The sequence below is a fragment of the Tachypleus tridentatus genome, chromosome 6 (assembly GCF_004210375.1).
Source record: "Tachypleus tridentatus isolate NWPU-2018 chromosome 6, ASM421037v1, whole genome shotgun sequence".
Taxonomy (NCBI): Eukaryota; Metazoa; Arthropoda; class Merostomata; order Xiphosura; family Limulidae; genus Tachypleus; species Tachypleus tridentatus.
This window is the reverse complement of record NC_134830.1, coordinates 49,208,110-49,231,418: the sequence shown is the minus strand read 5'-3', so window position 1 is coordinate 49,231,418 and position 23,309 is coordinate 49,208,110. Positions and strand designations below refer to the sequence as shown.

General features: G+C 34.0%; 1 protein-coding gene across 3 annotated transcripts in view; it reads left to right on the top strand.

The window, feature by feature from the left end:
* Positions 1–23,309, top strand: part of LOC143252443 (piwi-like protein 1) — a 50,652-nt gene that overhangs the window by 8,648 nt on the left and 18,695 nt on the right. For all 3 annotated transcript variants that reach the window (XM_076504548.1, XM_076504547.1, XM_076504549.1), the window contains exons 2-8: positions 1,103–1,234; positions 2,775–2,889; positions 3,920–4,079; positions 8,338–8,418; positions 16,752–16,956; positions 18,095–18,294; positions 19,111–19,224. In XM_076504548.1, coding sequence (XP_076360663.1) covers positions 1,118–1,234; positions 2,775–2,889; positions 3,920–4,079; positions 8,338–8,418; positions 16,752–16,956; positions 18,095–18,294; positions 19,111–19,224 — 992 coding nt within the window. In that variant the 5' untranslated portion in view covers positions 1,103–1,117. The remainder of the gene's footprint in view (positions 1–1,102; positions 1,235–2,774; positions 2,890–3,919; positions 4,080–8,337; positions 8,419–16,751; positions 16,957–18,094; positions 18,295–19,110; positions 19,225–23,309) is intronic.

Here is a 23,309-nt window from a genome sequence, read left to right as displayed (position 1 = left end):
GATCTCACCAGTCCAGCATGTGACTCCCACCTGCAAGTTAAATCAGTTAATACAAAATTTGTCTTAGTAAAAGAAAAAACTTCTGTCTGTTGAAAGTAAAGTTACAGAAAAATATTGTCCAAACAAAGAAGAATCCAGCTTTCAGTATAAAACATGCGCTACATTAAACCGTGTTTGGACATGAAATGCCATTCTGCATGTAAGCTGCCCACTTGTGCTGTGGCAATGAATCCCAGACTCAGTTTCTGATTTATCAACATGAAAGATGGCTTTCTGTTACTGGATCTCATTTACTATCTTCCCTGCAAGAAACTTGGTCAGTTGCCAATTAGAGAATGAAGTCCCAGACGGAGATGAGAAGCAAAGCTGTATTTGCTTGAATGACAGTCATCACCAAAACTGAACTGAAAAAGAATACAGATATTACAAAATTTACATATTAATTGAGTAGAAAATGTATTGTCTTGTGTTACAAAGTTAAATAGAGCAGAAGAAAGTCAAAGTACATTTCTATAGTTGTCATTCCACAAGCTTCATGTGCAATACTCAAGTGAAGCCAGCTGTTAAAAATAACTGGTGGAAGGTGAGTAAAGGTAGTTAAATGAGGCAAACTAAGATGTGTGTATGAGGGTACCTGTGTGGTTTTGATTCTTCCAGGCCTCTTATATTGATTTATTGTCCAGAAATTTAAGGCTTTGTGGTCATCTGTCATTGTTTATTGGTGTTGGGTTATAGGACCATCACTAATTTTCCCCTTTTGAGATAAATTTACAACTTGTGGGTGGATCAGTGCAACATTTTTCAAGATACTTTGAAGGATCAGTATTTTGAATTTCCATGAAAAAGTTACTGAAGGTATTTACCATTAATCTTCTAAATTTTCAGAATGGAATTTGTTTTGGTAATGGAGATACTTAACAGTTTAATATGTTATTCACAAAGGTGTTGTTGCTTTAAGGATTGAGAGGAAACAATAAAATTTGTGCAAATTTACTTGGGAACAGTGTTAATGCATTAGAAATTTGAAGCAGTTTTTGTTGTTTTGTGTAAGGCTAATTCAGAAATACAATAAATTTGAAAATTCTGTCTTGAACTTTCACAGTAAGTAAAACCAGTCATGGCCACACCACCTCAAGGTTATGGCAGAGGAGGACGTGGAGCTTTGTTGGCAGCATTGTCCCAGAAAGAGACACGTAGACCAGGCCAAGGAGATGGGTCTAGTACAGAAAAGAAAGTATGCTTTTACGTTTTTCTTTCATAATAATCTTTATTTGTGCAACATGAGTTGTGTTCTACATCATTATATACAAGGTTCAGGAAAAGATGCACGTTTCTCATTTTACTTCTTGATCGTTTTTTCCAAATATTTTGTATCAGTTTCTTAAATTGATTTAATTTTTTTCAATTAAAACTTAACACTTATGTTAGGTCCATATTTAATACTTTTAACAACTTTAAAAATATTCTTGATGATTAGATCCCCATACTTCAATATTCTTTTTGACTGTTCATTAAAAAATATCAATAAAAAATTAAAAACTGAACACTTGTATAATAGCTTATGTAAAATATGTTTTAACAAAGGTTACATTTTGTTTTGTTTAAACATATTTTATAAAATTAATGCCAGGACAAAAAGTACAGCAACAATGACACAGTAACTAGCTTTAAGGAAAACAGATGTAACTGAGGTTTATTCAGGAAAATTTAAGATTTTTTGAGGTTTTAAAAATTTTTGTGGGGCTATCAATAATTTGTGTAAAGTGTGTGTACTTTTTTTTCTTGCATACTTGATCAAAAACTACAAGTTTGTGCTTACCTTCTTGACCTCTTACATCTTTACCTCTTGTCATTACTTGCTGCTACCTATGGAAAAGTAGCTATTCAGATTTAAACAAGTTATTAAGAATAGATCACTGGAGATGATAAAATAGTAATAGTAATATCTTAACCAGCAAGCAAACAAAAATTTCAGATGTTACAAAATTCTAGTGGAAATACAAGCAGTGGATATTTCCATGCAAGCGTTTGATAATATTGCTAATAATTATGTGTGTGCTTACTTCGTATTACAGCTTCTACATGCTAGTAACGGAGTTAGATTTATAATTTTTTCTTGTGTAGATAAATGCATTGGTGTAATTCAGTGCTTATAAGAGAGAAGATTCATTCTAGATCGGCCCGGCATGGCCAAGCGTGTTAAGGCGTGCATTTCGTAATCTGAGGGTCGCGGGTTCTCATCCCCGTCGCCCCAAACTTGCTCACCCTGCCAGCCATCAAAAATAAGGGAGCAAACTCCAGATAATCATTAAACCTAAATTAACTAATACCATTTACATTTAGTTTTTAATACATATGTTGGTGTTATAATATTATGTTGATTAGTGTCATTTTTAAATTGGAAAAATGATTTTTATGGTTGTTTGAAAATTTAATATAAATTTCTTCTTATAAGCAAATGCTGCAATTTGATATGCAATGGATACTAAATACCAGTTAAAAGTAGATTTAAAAAAATGTATTTCTATATTTAAAATTATTGTACTTGTGATGTAAACTTACTAAGTGTCACATAGTTAAACTTGTACAAAAGAAATATTTGGATGGATAAGGTGAATGGATTTCTTTCGGTGATATCTCATTGAGTTGTAATGTTATTCTGATATATTTATCTATAAAAGACAAATTTGACCAGGCAATAATGAAGAAGTTGAGTTCTTGTTCTACTTGGGTTGATAAATATGGATATCTATAACAAGTGTTTAATTCTCTAGATTGAAGGTGCTCCTACTCCACCATTAGTGTTGGGGAGGGGTGCTCTTGGACGATTGCTTCTTAGCCAGGCTGCGCAGGCATCTAGTAGGGTAGTGACACCATCTGTGCCACAAAGTAAGTTTTATAAGGAAGACTTTATGTATGTTTATCACACAGTGTTTAGTAAGTAAAAATGTTTAACACCACAAGAAAACATATATACATGCAGTATTATTGTAATCACACCTGTTCACATCAGAAATATCAAACTTGTGTTTGTTGTCCAACATGTCTTTTAAAATAAAAGGCCAGTGAAGACAACAGTGACCAGTGATATTAAAATATTTATTTAAGGTCCAAACAAACCAGAAGAATGTGAAGTAGTAACCTTGCTTTGAATATTCTTTTTCCCAAATATTGGCTTGTAATTAGTTTGAACTAATGTCATTAATGGTTGGGCATATGTGATGTGTTATTGTTATCACAAACCTTGTGTAATGTGATGTTGTTTTCATCACTGTTAGGCCTTATCTAATGTGATGTGTTATTTTCATCACTGCTAGATTTAATTGTATTCACAGTTTTCAGATTGGTTAGTTGACTGATCAAATAAGTGACTGGTCAATTAATTAATTATTTGTTTCAAAAGTTAATTGTGGTCAAATATTGTAAAACTTGTATTAAATACTGTAAACACACAAGTATTAGCTGAGCTTCTTTTGATTAATTTTCCATCACAAATTCTTCTCTGATTATAGATGTGATATTTTCATTTCTTTAGACCTACTCTCATTTGATACACTTGCACACCAATTGTCATGTTTTGGTGAACATTCAGTGTATTCATCACTGTTAGGTTTTATGTGATATGATGTAGTATTTATGTATACTTTACAGATATAAAAAAAAAATCCATGTAGGGATGTATGGTTGTACAGAGTGTATATAGATGTGTGGTGACAGTAAAACTGAACATATGTATATGTGTGTATGTTCCAGTTAAAAAATATATACAGATTTAGAAAAAAAAGTAAATGAATTTAAGGAAATTGGATATTACATTACTGGACAGTACAAGTAACAAAAGATGTTAGCAAGTGTTTAAAACCAAATTTTAAGTTTTATGATGAAAAATATGAACACTTACGCTAGCTGTTTTTACAAGTTGGTCGTGGCATACTTGGAAAAGGAACTGGAATAAGCCTTGGACGAGGAATTTTGGGGGTACAATCTTTAAGTACACCAGTTGGTGCCAAATTTGCTACTACAACCAAGACCATTTCACCAATCTCAGAAGTACAGCCGTCTCCAGCTTCTTCGTCATTGTAAGTTGAGTATATAAATGTTCCTTTTAAATAGTACGTTGGTGTATTATCAATAATGCATCAGTGTATTATCCAGTTCTTGGTTTTCTGTATTTAACTGTTGTTTTAAAAGTTCTGCTTTAGACACTGAAAGCTGGAAAAGAAATAAACCAAGAGGTGCAAAGTTTGTGATAAAAATTACAGTAACTGCTGAGATCTGGTATTGAAGAAAGGATTCTCTGGTAGCGATTTACAGAAAAATAAAAAGAAAAATGAAGTACTACTCATTTGTGCCTCTGTAGTGGACAAATTAAGATGAGTTTGGAGAAAACATCTCAAGTTTACAATTCTTATAGCATTTGTGGCATCTTGGTTTCTAATTGTTCTCCAGCTTTCAACATTTAAATTGGAACAAAAAAACAGACTTGATATTAAGAACTTAAGGGGAAAAGTCTTTCAACTGATGTAATTGTCACAAATTTGTAGGCCTAAAAACGTGATTTTATTATGGAATATTTTTACCTTTTGAGTTTATGCACTTTTTTGTAAAGTTTAAGCATTACTGAGTGATATACATGTATCAAACCTGTGAACATTATTCATTAAATTACTGAAAAGTTACAATAATGATTTTATCTAAAATCAGTTTTTTTTTAAATATGTTGATGCAAGACAGGTATTAATTAAACCTTGTATCACTTCATTTGATACCAAACAGTTATAGCCTGTTCTTTTATAAAACCTGGTGAGAATCTAAGTAATTTTATTTTTACAAGTGATTGGTGTGAAAATGTCCACAGAATTTAATTGTTCTTTTCAGAGATTGTTGGAATAGTGTTGCTAATAAACTAGGCTTAGTTTTATTTTGATGTTAGTAAGTTAAGAAGAGAAGTATTAATTATTTCAAACTTATAGCACACATCTGCACAAAATGTGGTAAATTTGTTTGTAAAGTGTAAAAGTCTTGTACACAAAAAATCAGACGTGTTACAGAAGTATTTTTACTCTACATCTGTAAGTTGATAGAATCAAACTGACAAGATTGAATCCAAGGTTATGTTCATATGATGAACATGATTACTTCTGTCCATCAAACAATTTGAATATTGTATTTGCACAATTTCTAAACCTCTAAAATACACAATCTTTTTTTTTTTCTTAGAAACTCTACACTACATGTGGTATTTACGCATCTCTAACATGGAATGTTGCTAAAACAGTAATGTAGGCTAAAAATGAATAGTCTGTAACTGTGATGTTATGTACATGATAGGTTGAACAGCATCCTTTGAGGGGTTGTGGCATGTCTTTTAGCCCACACATAAACAGATTTTTGATCAAGCAAATCTGCCACACTAACATTAAGTTGTATTTCTATTCATTCTAAGACAGAAATATAAATGAATGCACCTGATACATATGTTTTTCTTGTCATTTTTTATCAACACACTGTTATGGATTCGTGCCTTTGAGATTTAACAAAGAGAAAATTTGAAAGATAATTTTATCAGTGCTTGAAATACTTCTTTGCAGTAGGTCACTGATCTGGTTTTTTAATTTAAAATTAGGCCTTCAGAAAGTTGTGTTTGTCTAAAGTCTGTTGGTTTTTATGCATGCAAAGCCAAAGGCACAAGCCATTCACAGTCAGCAGGCATTTGTACCACAAATATCTAAACTTTTAGACCAGTGCGTAATTGTATGCAGGCATTCAACTATCTATTACACTATGTAATACAAATTTTGTTCCTGGATAGCATGTGTTATTTCTTAGTTGTGTATGTAGTAAAAGTACAGAAAATGTCCATTATTCCCTTTAAACTTTGCTTTTATGACCTGGATAATGAAATTTAGAAATTAACCTATTTTCTATGTAAAAATGGGCAAATTTGCACATTTTCATTTATATAAGGTCTGAATAAAACAACATATGAATCAAGATTTGCATTTATTTATACTAAAGTTATACAAATGTTTAGAAGTGAGTAGTTTTTCGAGATTTGCAACTAATATAAATCACTTTCATTTATCAGTCCTCAAATATAGTCTCCCATCATGTTTTTGTTGTACACTCCCAGGTCACAAAAGCAAAGTTTGAAAAGAAAAATAGGTTTTTTCCATTTACTTTAGGCATAAGCAATTGGGAAATAACACTTTCTGCCAAGAAACAAGAAAAAGTAAAAAATTTTGTTACATAGTGTTATGAGGAAAATTTTGTGGAAGTCATGATCAGTGATTAATAAATTTGTTTTTTTCAATCATTGATCAATTAAGAAAATTTTGTTTTAAATCAAAACCAAGAATTATCTCTTATTTGTATTTATTTTACCAGTGACTTTTATGAATAAAAATCAATAAATATTTGCACTTAACAAAAATCATGATTATGGCGACTGAATTTTCTTATGGCAGTGTTTGTAAAGTGTGGGTCTGTAGAGTAAACCCTCAGGATGTCTGTGGGTCATGTCTGAAAGTTCATAAAAAATATATTAAAATATAATTTATAGGATAAATTTTAATGAAATTAAGATAATGTTCATTAAAACACTTGATTTTGGAGTACAGCTTCTCATGTACAGTCTTTTTTGCAAAACAAAAACTGGATAAGTTTTAGGGGTCCATGACAAATTGTAATTAAAATGGGTCCTCAGACTACAGGAGTTTGAGAACTGGACAAGGAAGTAAGATGGCAGATATATTTGTGTCTACTTGTTAATAGTTAACTCTCTTATTCCTCTTTCTCCTCAGTGTAATATAATTTTTGGAAACTTTTATATTGGCTGCTTTACCTCATGAAATCATTGTGTATATATAGCTAATATTATATGCATATGACAGGTTTTGAAATAATACACTATTTAGCCTAGTTGGAAGAAATTACTATATGTATTGAAAATTTCCGAGTCCTAGTGATTAGGGATTTTCGCTCGTTATCCTAAGATCATGAGGATCTTCACCAAACATGTTCATTCTATCAGATGTGAGGGTCCGGTCAGGACATATTCTTGGTAACAGGCTGTTATAGTATCTATAAATTGTCCTAGCATCTAAGTTTTTTCAGTAATATTGAATTTTTAATTGGTAGAAACACAAACTCAAAGTATTTGGAATCTTGTTTTATTGCTAGTACTTTCAACAGTTAGTTTTTAATTAATGGAATAAGAATATTTATTCAAAGAACCTAGTTTCTAGATTATTCAGATTAAAAAGTGAAGTAAATTTAAATTTCATCTCTAGAGGGGTGCAATAGTTTGATAGTTTACAGTTTACACGAAACTGTGCAACATGCTGTGTAGATTTTCAGACTTCCTGATTCTCCTTGTAACAAATCTGGTAATGGTAAGTAAGTGGGAAGATGGAATAGGTAGAGCAGTCCCAAATAAGGAATTTAGTTATTTTTTAAGGGCATGCAGTATAGTTCATATTGGCATACATTCCGGCAACTAAATTAAGTAGGTGGCATTTATATCTGAACTTGTGAGGACATTAAAATATTACAGTCAATCCTACATTGATAAAAAGAGTAGTCTAGGTACTGTTGACTACTTTTTACCCTGTAGTCTGTTGCTTCTAAATTGTGGGTTGGTAGTGTAGATAGGTAGTCCTTGAGTAGTTTTTACAAAATTCCAAAATTAAACAAATGTATAAAATCTCAGAATTATAAATTATTTTATTGTGTTAATACTTTTTGTTCAAACACTTTTTCATATAAAACAGGTCTATAAAATTGAGGTGTCTCAATCATTTTAAATATATTCCTTTTGTTGTTGTGATTACTAAATCTGTTCAGAATTAGTTTCACAGAAGTCTTTAATGTGAGTTATAATGATTGAAGGTTTGTCTAAATGCATTCTGGTAGATTGTCACTATTGTTGTTTGTGCTGATTAGTCAACATAAGTCAGTAACAGCTTATTCAGTATCACAATAATAAGTAATTTGAACACTTGTGTGATGGAAGCAAACATTATGAAGCACAGCATGGACAGCAAGTTGTGTAAGTTTGTGTTTAACAATAAACAAATAAATATTATTAGTGATATTAAAAGAATATTTTTCATCTACAAGTCCTGACATTCTTTGTTTTAATGTGGGCCAGTTACTTCACTTCTGAAGGTTTCTATGATATTAGAGAACTTGTGATGGTTTTATTCTTTTGTGATGCAGTCGGGATTTTAAATGTGATGTTGATGTGTTTTTTATTTTTAAATGTTTGTCACTAGATCATTTATTATTCAGTGGTGGGGCTATAACCATTTGTTATGAAATTCTTTTTCTATACAGATCACAGACTGAACTATCAGTGCCTGAAGGAAAATTATCAAAACTCTCACTTAAAGATCACAAGGGAGAAGCTGGAAAGCCGTAAGTTGTGTTTGATGTTTACATAGAAGTTATAAAGTTATTAATATTATAATTCCAGTGTTATGTTGAATTTTTGGTAATAATGTAAATATTTTCACAATTAATTTTGCAGATATTGACTTTTTGTTGGAATTTTTTTCCAGCTAATAATGTTATGGAAACTAGAATGTTAAGTAAAAGCTGTCATCTGTTTGTTAATGCAGTTATTTCTGTTCAGTAAGGAACTTAATTTAAGATACATTGGTAAGATTACACCAGCAGTAATTTTGTAGTTATAGAAAATACTGAGTAGCTTATATATCTTTATAATCCTTCTATGTTTCACTGTTTTGCAAGTACAGGAAGCTGTTACATTAATAGAAGTACAGTGGTATCTTTTCGTGTGAAAGAAACATTGGATATTTTTGCTGTCATTTAGCATTAGACTGGCACAGTTTTTCTGTGTTTTGTCTGTGATGGATGATTCTTGTGTAAAAGTTTTATTAACTTCTGAGTTATTTTAAACAGGTCTCTTTACAAGGACTCAGCATAAGAGCAAAGTAAGAGCATTATTTATGAGAGTTCTTTGATTGAAAATGGCTTTCCCAAGGTGACTGCTTCAAAATGCATTTTTGTTAACTTTGTTATAGATGACATAAGCAGAATATTCATGATGAAAAAAACAAAGGTAACATGGGCAGCAACTACAAAGCTCATACTGACTCTTGTAAAGGTCTGAGGACTACTCAACAGTTGTAGCTGGGGTAGATGACAAGGCTTTTGTCTTTGAGCATGCTGAACTGAATAAAAATGGCAAAAGACTTTCAAATTATCTATAGACCTTTCTTTACAAGTGCCACTTTGAACTGGGCAGTTCTGCTCATCAACCATTGTTTTGATGCATTTTTTTGTTTCATGCTTCTAAATAACAAACTGTGTAATGGAATACACTCAGTTTCCATTGAAAATCCAGATGTTGAGAAGACAAGCCTGTTAAAATGAACTTTCTTTTATTAAATTAGTTTGTTATTCCTTCTCTTAAAAGTATGTTTTGTAAGTGTGTCTAATTACGCATTTTTCAATGTGCTTTAAATCTGTAGTAACTTCTACGGTAATATATACATATTTAAATTCTTCTTGCAATGGAACTGCCCCTCGGTGTGGATTTCTGTACGTGGTGAGGGGACCTCCCAGGGAAGGTTCTGTTCTGTCTGGTTATTTTTTCTGGGATCTAAACATCCACCTACGTGTTTGCCTTGCGTGGCGACCCGTGAAGGGGAGAAGAGGATCCTGGTGGTTGAGGGATCCAACCCTAACACACCACTTTGGTCTTCAATTCCTGTAGATGGGTGGCCTTTGGGTGGCCCCCCTTGAGTCATTCGGCTGGTCCACTTGGGTTAGAGTCAACCAAGTACCAGTGTTGGAAGTTCTCAACGGGTGTTGTGGACATTGTGCCTGATGCTGGTGTTTGGGTATAGTGCTCACGAAACCCTGGCATTGCTGCATTGTCCTTGCATGACTTTGTAGTGCAGCCCCTCGTAGGGCTCCATAGTGGGTGGGGTCAGTGGGTACCAAAAATTTTCTTTTTTCCTATGGATCCTCCTTCAAAAAATTTAAATAAAATAGTGGAAAAAGAGTCAATAGGTAAGCGACCACGTCTTGAAGACTCTGAGCAGCAATCTTCGACATCTGTAACACACGTACCTCATTTTCTTATATTACATTCTCTTTTGGAAAAACCTTTAGGGCAATTGTTCCCTTTTTTTATTCAGAAGGGACTAGAAGGACTTGCTGGCTCTCCAAAGTCAGTAAAGAAGCTTTGATCTGAAGACCTATTGGTTGAAACATCCACATCCCAACACAGTGAACTCCTCTTGAATTCAAAGGCAATTGGGGATGTACCTATTGAGGTTACCCCTCATGCTACCTTGAATTCATCACGAGAAGTTATTGTTGAGAGGGGATTTTAAGAACGTCCCCGAGTCAGAGATTCTCGCTGGTCTCTCCACTCAAGGAGTTTCTGCAGTGAGGCGCATCTCCACTCGTAAAGATGGAGTTACACTGCCAACAAATACCCTCGTTTTGACATTTACATCATGACGTGCACCTGCCACCATCAAGGCAGGTTATTTCACTTGCAGGGTACGGCCATACATTCCAAACCCTCTTTGATGTTTCCAATGTCAGAGATTTGGCCACTCAAAGACATCATGTCGTAGTTCCCCGACATGTGCTCGTTGTGGAGGCAAGGACCACGATGCCTATGAATGTGACATGGACCCACATTGCGTCAACTGCAATGGTTCTCACCCCTCCTACGTTCGTTCTTGCCCAAAATGGTTGGAGGAAAAAGAGGTGCAGCGTTTGAAAACGACGCATAACATTAGTTATCCTGAGGCTCGGAAATTGCTTCCCACCACTCCATCTCGGACATATGCTGCTGCACTTCATTTCACAACTACAGTGGGAGTGCAGACAGATCTTTCTGTGCCTCCAAGAGAATCGTTTTCAAAACAAATGAAAAGCCTTTTGACCTCCATGGTTAAAAAAGGTTGATGAATCGACTTCCACACCCATCTCTGTTCCTCCCATACATTCCAACAAACCTCAAGATCCACATCCTTCAGTTTCAAATACAGGCATTTCTTCTGATACATCTTTTTCTCCCACCTCAAGAGGCAAACCAATCATTTGTTCGCATCCTCAGTCACTGGAATCCCCTTCCAATAACAAAGACTTGCCCAATCGACCCAGGGCAGGATCCATGGAGGTTGATAGACCTTCTCTGACTAAGAACAGTAAGGAAAAAAGACATGGTCGTAAACCGAAGGGTTCTCCAGCCACTTCACCTACCTGTCATTAAAAATGGCCACCTTGATACAATGGAACTGTCGAGGTTTACGTTCTAATCTGGATGATATCAAAACACTGATTGCTTCCTACCATCCTGTTTGTCTTTCCTTACAAGAAACATTTCTCAAACCTGCTGATACAGTCACCATTTGGCAGTTTTCTCTGTACAGAAATGACAGGCTGTGTGATGGACGAGTACATGGAGGGGTGGCACTATTGGTTGATCAGCATGTGCCCACCCTGTCTTTGTCACTCAACACACCCTTGAGGCCGTAGCCATTCGTGTTTCCTTGGGTCATACCATCACTCTTTGTTCTCTGTACCTGTCCCCTGGTGAGACATATGATCAATCAGACCTTGATGCTCTCGTTGAACAGTTACCATCTCTCTTTCTAATCCTGGGGGACTTTAATGGACATCATCCCCTCTGGGGAAGTGCTGTTACTGATGGGAGGGGTCGCTCTGTAGAGCGTATGCTCTCTGATCACAATCTTTCTCTTTTCAATACTGGTTCTTCCACTTATTTTCCTGCACCTAGTCAGTCCTTTACCACTATTGATCTCTCAGTTTGCTCCCCTTCATTATTCTTCCATTTTTCATGGAGGGTTGACAGTAATCTACTAGACAGTGATCATTTTCCTATACTTTTGAGAGAGACTGGCCATGGTCGATGTCACACTACCCGCGTGTTCAGGTAGAAGCTGGATCAGGCAGACTGGTACACTTTCACTGTTCTCACAGAACTTGATCCTGCCATTGTAAATCAGCCATCAATAGATGACTGTGTGGCAGCAGTAACTGGCTGTATTATACAAGCAGCTGCTCAGTGTATTTCTAAAACCTTGACACGTTTTCCATGATATCCTTGTCTGTGATGGAATCCTGCTTGCCACTTAGCACAGAATGCTCAAAAACAGGCCTGGGATACTTTTCATAGATATCCCACACTTTCGAACTGCGTCGCTTTCCAACGGGGCCGTGCACATGCTAGGTGGGTAAGACGTCAAAGCCAGAAGGAATCTTGGATTAAGTTCACAACTAGCATATCTTCTACCACCAGTTCCAAGGTCATATGGGACAGGATTCGAAAGGTTAATGGGCACTACAATTCTGTCCCCCTCTCGATTTTACTCTCTGCTGGTCAGGATGGTCTCTGTTACTCTAGGTGAAAGCTTTTGCCGGGTATCTAGCACTTCTGCTTGTTCCTCCACCTTCTTGGCCATCAAGACTCGGGCAGGGCGTTCACCTCTTTCCTTTTGAACTGTTTCTTTGACTATAATTGTCCCTTTACACTGGTGGAACTGAAAATGGTCCTTCATCGGTCTGCCAGTACATCTGTTGGGACTGATGATGTACACTATGACATGGTGCACCATTTATCTCCTGTTTCTCTTGATGTCCTTCTAATTGTCTTTAATCAGATCTGGCAGGAGAATGTTTTTCTTAATGCCTGGTGCCAGGCTATTATTTTACCTTTCTCTAAGCCAGGGAAAGATCCCAAGATTCCTTCAAACTACCGTCCAATTGCTTTGATGAGCTGTCTCTGTAAGACCTTAGAAAGGATGGTTAATGCTCCTCTTGTTTGGTTCCTCGAATCAAACAACCTCCTCTCGCCCACCCAGTGTGGGTTCCAACGACAGCATTCCACCACAATCCACCTAATTCGTCTTGAAACATCAATCAAATAAGCTTTTCTCAAATGCCAACATCTTGTATCAATATTCTTTGACATTGAGAAAGCTTATGACACAACGTGAAGGTGTGGCATTTTGCGAGACCTCCATACATATGGGTTACGTGGCCATTTACCCATGTTTATTAAAAAAATTTTTAATAGACAGGAGATTCGAAGTTCATGTGGGTTCAACACTTTCCCGTTCTTTTGTACAGGAACTTGGAGTCCCTAAGGGCTGTGTTTTGAGTGTCACACTTTTCAGTATAAAGATAAATGCCATCACTGAACAACTCCCTCTCACTATTGCAAATGATTTGTATGTTGACGACTTTCACATCTCATGTCAGTCGTCGAACATGAGATATATTGAGCTGCAACTACAAACTGCCCTCAATCGTGTACTGCAGAGGACTATGGCGAACGGCTTTAATTTCTCTCTCTTTAAAACCGTTTGCATGCACTTTTGCCACCAACAGAGTATTCACCCTTATCCTGAACTTCATATTGGTGAAATTTTGCTGCCAGTGGTCTCTGAGACCAAGTTCTTGGGGCTTATCTTTGACCGTAAACTGACCTTTATACCACACTTAAAGCAGCTTTGGGTCAAATGCAAAAGAGCACTGAACATCCTTCGTGTCCTTTCTACTACCAGTTGGGGAGCAGATCGATGTTCAGTGTTAAAGGTATATCGTGCTCTTATTCGATCAAAACTTGACTATGGATCAATGGTCTTTGGCTCTGCCAGACCCTCGGCCTTAAAGATGCTGGACCCCATTCATCACCAAGGACTTCGACTCTGCACTGAGACTTTCTGCACCTCTCCAGTTCAAAGCTTATACGTTGAATTTCATGAACCTTCTCTGCACCTTCGCCGTTTGCAACTATCTTTACAATATTCTTCGAAACTTCATTCCTTAACAAAGCATCCCACCTGGGGATGTGTTTTCCTTCCTCTGTGGGCCGTACTTTTTCAGAACAGACGATCTGCCATTGCTCCGTTTGGCCTTCGCATCCAGGCGCAATTGGATGAATTGGGTCTGTCCTTGGATAACATTGCAGATTCCACAGGTCAGCCCATCCCACCATGGCTTATTACAGTCCCCAAATGTGACCTTTCTTTCAGTCATGTGAAAAAGGCAGATACTCCAGATTGGAAGTACCGTCTTTTATTTAATGGACATCTTTCAAACAATCATTCCGTTCCCATTTATACAGATGGTTCCAAATCAGGTAATTCAGTGGGCTCTGTTGTGGTTTGCTGTAGTTCGGTGGTTGCACATAGGATCCCCTCTACAGCTTCTGTGTTCACTGTTGAATTGTATGCCATATTTCTTGCCCTGGATCATATTGCAGCTGAGCAGTACTCCAACTGCACTATTTATACTGACTTGCTTAGTTCTATACTGGCCCTGGAATCCCCACACGTTGGCTCACACCCTGTTCTCACTGATATTCAAAACCGACTGGCCCATTTCTCATTAACATCTACTTCTATTCTGTTTTTCTTGATACTGGGCCACATTGGTATTCACGGGAATGAACTTGCAGACACGCAGCTAAATCTGTCTGCTCCCGCACTATCACCACTGTGCCTATTCCGTACATGGACTATGGTCTTGTATTCAAGGCGGGTCTCCGTGCCAGCTGGCAGTCCACTTGGAGTGAGCAACACGACAACAAGCTTTTTCAAATAAAACCCTATATTGGGCTTTGGTGATCTAGCTTCTGTAAGGTTTGGAAGGAGGAAGTTGTTCTAACTAGACTAAGCACTGGTCACAGTTTTTTAACTCATCGTTTTCTTTTATCTGGAACTGATGCACCAGTGTGTAGTTTGTGTAACACTCAAATCACTATCAGACACATTTTACTTTCTTGCCATCGTTACGATTCTCAACGACGGCAATATTTTAAACATGTTTTTTCCCATGGTTTATCTGTGACATTGGACAGTGTTATTGATGATGGTTATTGACGGTGACTGACAGAAAAAACTAAAAACTTTATCAAGGTGGACAGTGTTATTGGTAATGGTGACACTGTCCACCTTGATAAAGTTTTTAGGTTTTTAATGGCCATTAATCTTTTTAATCTCATTTAAGTGTTGAATATTTATTCAATTCACCTTTTTAATTGTGGTTCCCTTTTTACAGTTTCATTCTCTCTAGTTCCATTTGACATTGTAAAATGGCCAGAACATTACATAACTCGACACCAGGACTGGAAAGGGGAACTTCAGGTGACTAATGCTGATGTTTGAAATATCCGTTTGAACTACCCGTTAGTCGTCCTGGCGAGTTGTTATTACACTTTTGCTGCATGTAATTTAACACTTTTATTACTTTACCTTTTAGTACTGGCCATAATGACACATAACCCGGAACCAGGACTAGAAGGACCATCTTCAGGTGACTGACGGTGGTTTTTATACTTACCTGTTAGTCTTCCTGGTGGGTTATGACCATTACCATTGTGCTACAGAAAATCCTTTACAACTTTGTAGACTGGATGTAAACATTGGTTTTATGCAAGTATCTGTTTGTAATTGCTGTTTCCTTTTACGAATTTTACTCCATTTACTTTCCTTTTACCTTTTTACTGGACATTTGGCTACTCATTATTATGATTTTGCTATATGTCTTTTAAAACTTCTATTATTTTACATTTTGATAATGGCTGCTATGACACATAACCTGGAACCAGGATTGGAAAGGCCAACTTCAGGTGACTGACGGTGGTTCTTGAACTTACCTGTTAGTTTTCCTGGTGGGTTATGATCATTACCATTTTGCTAGAGAAAGTCCTTTACAACTTCTTTTACTCTGCTTTCTCTCTTAACATTGTTGACTAGGTGTCAACATTGGTTTTATGCTTTTTCTGTTTTTCAAAGAATGTTTTGTTTTACCTTCATTTCCTTTTATGTATCTTACTACATTTAATTTTTTTTTTTACTTTTTCCTGGACGTTTGGCACAAATAGCCTAGCTGCTTTGTGCCATAAAACACTAAATCAATCAATCAATGCAATGGAACTGTGCATAGAATTACAACCCTTTATTTCTTTCATTACACATACACAGTTGTACTACTTAAGAGTCAATGTGAATTCCAGTTTTTCATTGCATTAAGATTTCACTGGACATTTGTTTTTATTACTGTATATAGGTTTCAAGACTGATAACTTTATTGTAGGTGCACAGTTTTTTCATTACATTCATTATTCTTCTAGTGGCCTTACATTAAGAGTGGTAATATTACATTAGGTGTTAGAAGTAACATGCAATGTGAAATGAAATCTGCACAACGTAATTGTAAATTATTAAAATGCACCACTTTTTTTCAAGTTTTCTACTGTATAAAAGGTACATTTAGATTGTTTATTACTGCAGATGATAGAATTACTGAATGAAACATTACTTTTTTCCTCTCTCTGTTTACAATATCACATTATCTGATTATATGTTCCTTAATTATTTTAACTTGTATCATAAGTTGCCTATTCACTTATTTTTGCATGTCACATGTTTATTCATATAGATGTATTCTGGTTTTGTTATAAAAATTTATAAAGGGCGTCTTCAGTATTATTCACATACTAATTTTGTCCTTTATAAAAGATTCTGTATAACTAATGTGTACTGTATGTTCTTTCAGTACACGAAGTGTTTGTGTTTTCTTATAGCAAAGCCACAGCAGGTTGTTTGCTGAGCCCACTGAGGGGAATCGAACCCCTGATTTTAGTGTTGTAAATTCAGAGACATACCGCTGTACTAGCGGGGGGCTGTACACTAAGTACATATATTTTCTTTGTTTTTCAACATGTATTTCAGACTTGATCTGGAAGTGAACTACTTGAGGTTAAAAGCAATACCTGGAATGGGAGTGTTTGAGTACCACGTCAGTTTTAATCCTTCTGTAGATAGCAAGAATATAAGGTTTAGGCTGTTAAACCAAGCAGACATTGAAGAAGTGATAGGGAAAACAAAAACCTTTGATGGTGCCAAACTTTATCTGCCTCACAAGCTTCAAGACCCTGTAAGGATTTTGTGTTGCTTTTATTTCTTTTTATGATCTCTAGTCTACTTGGATTTAAAATGATTAAGATTATGGGATTTCAACTACATCTGTCACAGTTTTCATTCTTGTTTGGAATAATCAGATAGATTAATTTTAAACCTATCTATATATTAGTTGGAATGTTACTGATTTTGTGAGATTTCAGAAATTTTTAAAAGGTTAATGTTTCACTTTAGTTTAAACATACTTCTAGTAAACAAGTAGACCTTGGAATTGTTTATAATTTGGTCATGTTAAATTTTCATTTGTTTGTGATTTTTGATGTTTTCAGAATGTTTTATATGAGTAGGCTAGTATTTTTTTACGGTAGGTGCCTGTTACTTGTTGGGAATAAATTCAAACAGTAAACAGCACACAGTCCATTTGTTTTAAAATAATATATTCAATACAATTCAAATGCATATACAAAAGTTCTATACACTATAGCCTATAGGATATTGCAGTAGTATCTACTATACTAAATTTTCTTGTTGGAAGTCCACATAGACTAGTTCAGTTGCTTTAGATCCCTGTTTGATAACTCAGATTGTTTTTCTGTTGGTACAATGCTGTAGAAATCAACTGTGAAATCCAATCACTCACACACTGGCTAACTTTAAGTTTTCTTTCACTTTTTTTTCTGAGTGAACTTCACTTTCTTTAGCCTAATGTTTTCTGACTAAACTTTTCATTTGTTCATAAACTGCCTGTCATAGCCGTACTGCCAATTGCTCAGTCCATATCTAATTTTCTCTTACTTGGTTTTTCTCTCGTTGTGCTTGCTAGACACACACATCTCATTCATAAACTTTCTAATAACTGTGACACTATAATGTCACAATACTTACTTGAGGTAACAAGAGAAATCTTGAAGATTCAAGTAATGTGACATCAACAATATTAATAAAGCTTAGTTCAGCAATCTAATACAAAATGTACGATTTGTGCACAGTTACATGGGGAAATTTCTCACAACTAACGCTATTAAAACAACTTTTCTGTCACGAAAAGAAAACTATTATTAAATATCAAGTTACAAAATAAATGATGATGCTTCAATTAAACAGTCTTGTCTGTTCAACACCTGTTGAAAGGTAACTGTGTATTATGTTTTTAGATGACTGCTCTTTCCACCAAATTACCAACAGATGGATCAGCTGTGACTCTGTACTTTAAGTTTATTGGTCAGGTTAAACCAGAAGACTGCATACATTTATTTAATGTGTTATTTCGTAAAATCATGCTTACCCTGAAAATGACTCAAGTTGGTAGAAACTATTTTGATCCTAAAGGAGGCATTGCCATTCCACAACACAAGTAAGTTTATGCAGTTCAGTGTTCATATACAATTATTTTTTCCCAAATATAATCATTCCTTCCTTCCTTTGTTAAAGTAGTGTAAAACAGCAAGAGCATAAGATAACTTTTCATGTGAGGTTTTCTGTCAAAGAATAATGATCAATACATTAGCAGAATTCTGGAGGAGAAATGAAAAGAGTATAATTTTCTTTCAGATTGATTGTAAAGTTGAATAACTAATAAGTTCTTTTGCTAATTAAACCTGGTGTTGTATTAATGGAATACATTGGTTAGTATAGAATCTTAAAAATAATGTTAGTCCCATACGTTAGATTTAATCCACTGATTAAAGCTTGCACTGATATGGTGCATGTGCACTCAGGTAATATATGGTATTACAAAAATAAAAAAATCTTTGAGGAAGAAATATGTGAAATAATAAATTTAGTAATTTTTGATTTCTGCATAAAAATAAGAAAAAAAACAAACTACTCAAATATCCCAAGTTTAACTTACCACCATCACCAAAACAAGAAAGGTTTAGGTTTAACTGTGTGTAAATTAGCTAAAACATTATTTGTAATAAGTAATAAAATATTAACTGCATCAATTTACAATTTTAATAAAATGGGAAGCAATGTTCATAATTTTATAAAGTAAAATAATAAGAATGTTTCAAACCCAAGGAATTGAATGAATTATACCTAATAAATATTGTGAAAATTAATGTTAACATTTATTAGTAGTAACTTTATTTAAAGTACTATCAGTAAAATAAATAGTCTCTTTGGACTGATTATTTAACAATAGTAATTAACATGTTTGATGTTCCAGGTTGGAAGTGTGGCCAGGGTACGTCACATCTATACAGATGTATGAAGGTGGACTGTTGCTTAACTGTGATGCATCTTTTCGAATACTGCGTACTGTAACTGCTATAGATGTTCTGTAAGTTAAGTTTTATTATTTTTTATATGGATTTTGATAATTATATAAATCTCTTAGATGTTTATCTCTATATAAAATAAACCCTTGATTTATCTTTCAGGAACATTCAAATTTCTCAGTCAAATGTTACAAATCTCATCACTAGAAATGCCTTTGGCTAAGGAGTATGGATTAAATATTGAATTTTTAATTCATAATCTTACCTACTTTTTGCTTAGTCAAATGTTTTAATGCAATGGGTATGGTACACAATTGCACAATGTTATCACATGGTGACTAGCTCTAACTTCATCTTTAGTTTTTTTTATTTGCAAAGTATTGCATACAAAGAACATGCAAAACATGTATAATTTCCTAAATAAAAATTAACATTACAATAAACACAATTGGTATGGGCTTTCTGGACTAATTTCACTTTACAATAAGCATGCTCATTTCATTCAAAACCAAATGCTTATCACTTGAACACTTATTCAGATGCTTCTGCATAAATAGCTAAGTTTGCCTCCAGTAGTACTTTACTTTGCAATAATTTAGCTTTGTTTACATTTGTAAAGTGGAATAAAAACACCCTTTAGCTGCTCTTTGCTTTAGCATAAATTGTATTATTTGTTTTAAAATACAAAATGTGTTGCACACTAAGGGCTCATAACTGTTTTTATACTCTGTACACTATTATAAATATTACTGTATTTTATTGTTTACTATATGTATTATTTTATTAAATAAAATTCTGAACATGTATTTTTATTAAGTAGTTATGTCTACGTGAGTGTGTTTGCCCAAAATTGTTTGAAATAGACCATGATTTAGCAGTCAAACATGTAATGCTGGCAGGAATTTGTAATTAAATGGCATTTGTGAATGATAGAATAAGAGTAATTCATTTGAAGGGCTGTGGCTGGTCAGTAAAATTGCTGATGTACATTAAACTGAAGTTGGCTGAGGTCAGTGATTATAGAAAACTCAAAATAATTTATTTTTTGTCCATCTGTGTAAAAGAACTTGTAATACATCTCTTTTTTTCTCTGTAAAGTTTAAAGTGCAGTAGTATTTATTAATAGGAATTGATAAGGTTTCTAAACAATAAACATGTTGAAAATACCCACATTTGAGTAGAACAATTTAAAAATTTGTAAAATAGCAATGTTTTTGTCTACTACTTGTTTGTTCTGATCACGTCATCTGGGCTAGCACCTAGACAGCTCTGACTATTGCTATAAGACTTCTCTGGCATACTTCATTGGTCTGTGGCTATTCACTTTTGATATTCATATAAGAATCCACATGTACATATTGAATATTAATACTCAACAGTCAAGTAAAATAAAATTGAAAGGAATTACTGCATTAAAAACAGCAAATCCAAACCTCTTTAATGATATTTTCTAATAAAACCAAGCCTAAACAAAAATCAAAATCTGCTAGATTTCATGCTAGAATGATGACATGTTAAAACATGAAAATACAAATGTTTAATTTAAGTTGTTTAAGTCTCATAATATAATACTATATATGAACATATCTATTTGTTATATTGACCCTCCAGTCATGCTTTTCTAAGATTACAAAGCTTGCACTGATATGGTGCATGTGCACTCAGGTAATATATCCAATAATATAAAGCTGACATTTAGTCTTCCCTGTCTTGGCTGTATTTTAGTGGACAGGTATTTTATAGTCCTACTTCAATTATTATACATTATATATGTATGTGTGTAGTGAAATTAAATAATGTATATCTAAATGAAGTTAAATGAATAAACAAAATCATGAGGAAGGACTGCATTAAAAGCAGCAAATCCCAACCTCTAACTAATTATAACTATAAAATATTCAGGCTATAAACCAAAACACAACATGAAATTTCTTTTTTTAAATTTTTAAAATATGCTGCACATTAAAAGAAAAGGGCATTCCTTGGGTACAAGCTACAACATGGGATTATAAAACATATTGTAGGTTTTGGAGGTTACTGCAGAAGTAGGACCCAGATAGCAGTGAGGATACATTGCCTATCAGTTTTATAAGAGGTTATAAGTGAATTGGAGGTTAAGACTGATAGATGGTATATCCATACTGCAATGTGGGTCCTCCTTTTTCAGTCACATCTAAAACCAGAATACATTTTATAATTCCATGTTGTAGCTTGTACCCTAGTATTTCCCCACTTTTTTTTTCACTTAAGTATGCAGCAATTTTAAAAATTAAAAAAAAAGTTTAAATTTTGTGTTAATATGCTTTGGTTTATGGGTTAAATATTTTGATTTTGTGTGTGTCTATATATATAGCTTATTACTATTTAGATATAAATTATTAAACTTATTTGTTTAAAAATATAGAACAAAAACTCAAGAAGTAAAGCAAGCAATTCTCTTCTTGCTATGTCCATTGTACTCGGTTGTTGCTGGACATATAGGTTGCTAAGCCTTTTAAAATTTTGCACGTGAAGGATATCAAACAAATAATTTGTTAAAGTTTTATATATATACAGCTGAATAACCAAAAGATCATAAATAATTATACTGATACAATAGAATGTCATTATAATTTATTAAACCTAGTAACTAAGTTGTTTTTTTGGTCTTAAAAAACAAAAATGACAGACTAAGTGAAAATCTATCTATGACAAGTTATGGTTTGAGAGAATGTGGTAGTTTTAATAGATTAAAATGGCTGAGAAAACCACTCTGGAGATATTCTAAGCTGTTGATTGGTTATTCACATGTCATATATTGTAGTAAGAGTATACAAGGGACTGTTTGAAAAGTGGAAAGAGTTGAACAGGACTTCTGTTTGATTCAGTACATAATCCATATCTCAGTAAAGTAAGAAGATATGAGGTTCTTATTTTCTATTCTAGCTTGTGAATATTAGTTATTAATTAGCACTAAAATATATACTTAATATTTTTACATCACATGTAATTTTAAACAGTGCTGCATTGAACATGTGACTCACTAAATTCTATATTTAGATGGGTTCTTTTAATATTTCCTTTTAAATTAACATATATAACATTAAGGTTTGAATTATAATTTACAATTTGATTCCAAACTTATTTACATAAATTCATAAAACAGTAGTTCAATAAAATTTTTTAATTGTATAATGTGGGGGCATTATAATGTGATAGTCAATCCCACTATTTATTGGTAAAAGAGTAACCCAAGTGTTCTTGGTGGGTGGTGATGACTAGCTGCTTTCCCTCTAGTCTTACACTGCTAAATGAGGGGTGGCTAGCACAGATAACTTATAATGTGATAGTCAATCCCACTATTTATTGGTAAAAGAGCAACCCAAGAGTTCTTGGTGGGTGGTGATGACTAGCTGCTTTCCCTCTAGTCTTACACTGCTAAATGAGGGGTGGCTAGCACAGATAGCCCTCATGTAGCTTTGCACGAAATTCAAAAATAAACAAACAAAAATCCCTAAATCTTTTAAAAATAATTTACATACTTTAATTTTAATGTTCAAATAAAAAATATCTAATTACTACAAATTTTCTGAAAAATCAACTCATTTTATTTGTCCTATTACCTCCTCTTACATTTGTGAAGAAGTTATCTATAAAAAAGAATTAGCAATACAGTAATCGTTACTTGAGTACAGCTCAGTAGAATTATTAAAGTCTTGGTTTAATCCACAAGGATATAATGTTAATATGACAATGGTGCATTAGTGTTTTGTGAATACATAATTTTTTCTGTTGTATTTGTAATGTAATTATATTTATAAACTATAATTTATTTTCTTCCTGTTCTGTGAAGAATGTAATTACACAGGTCTGCAAATTTAAACTTCATAAAAATTGCTTTGGTTTTAGAAATGGATTTTCCATAATTCAGGTACACTTATTTTGTAAATAATTTTCATTTCTGCTACATATAGATTTTTTTTACAAAATGGAAAGAATCGATATTACAATTTTGTTGTATCACATTGAGCATTGTTTAGTATTGTGTGCATATCTTGTATATCTTGTTTAACTAGACACGTCTTGCTTGATTTTTATTTAAAAAGTGCATAAATTTTGAAGTTTAAAATAAATTTTTATTTAGTGACAAAAATTTTAAGCCTAACAA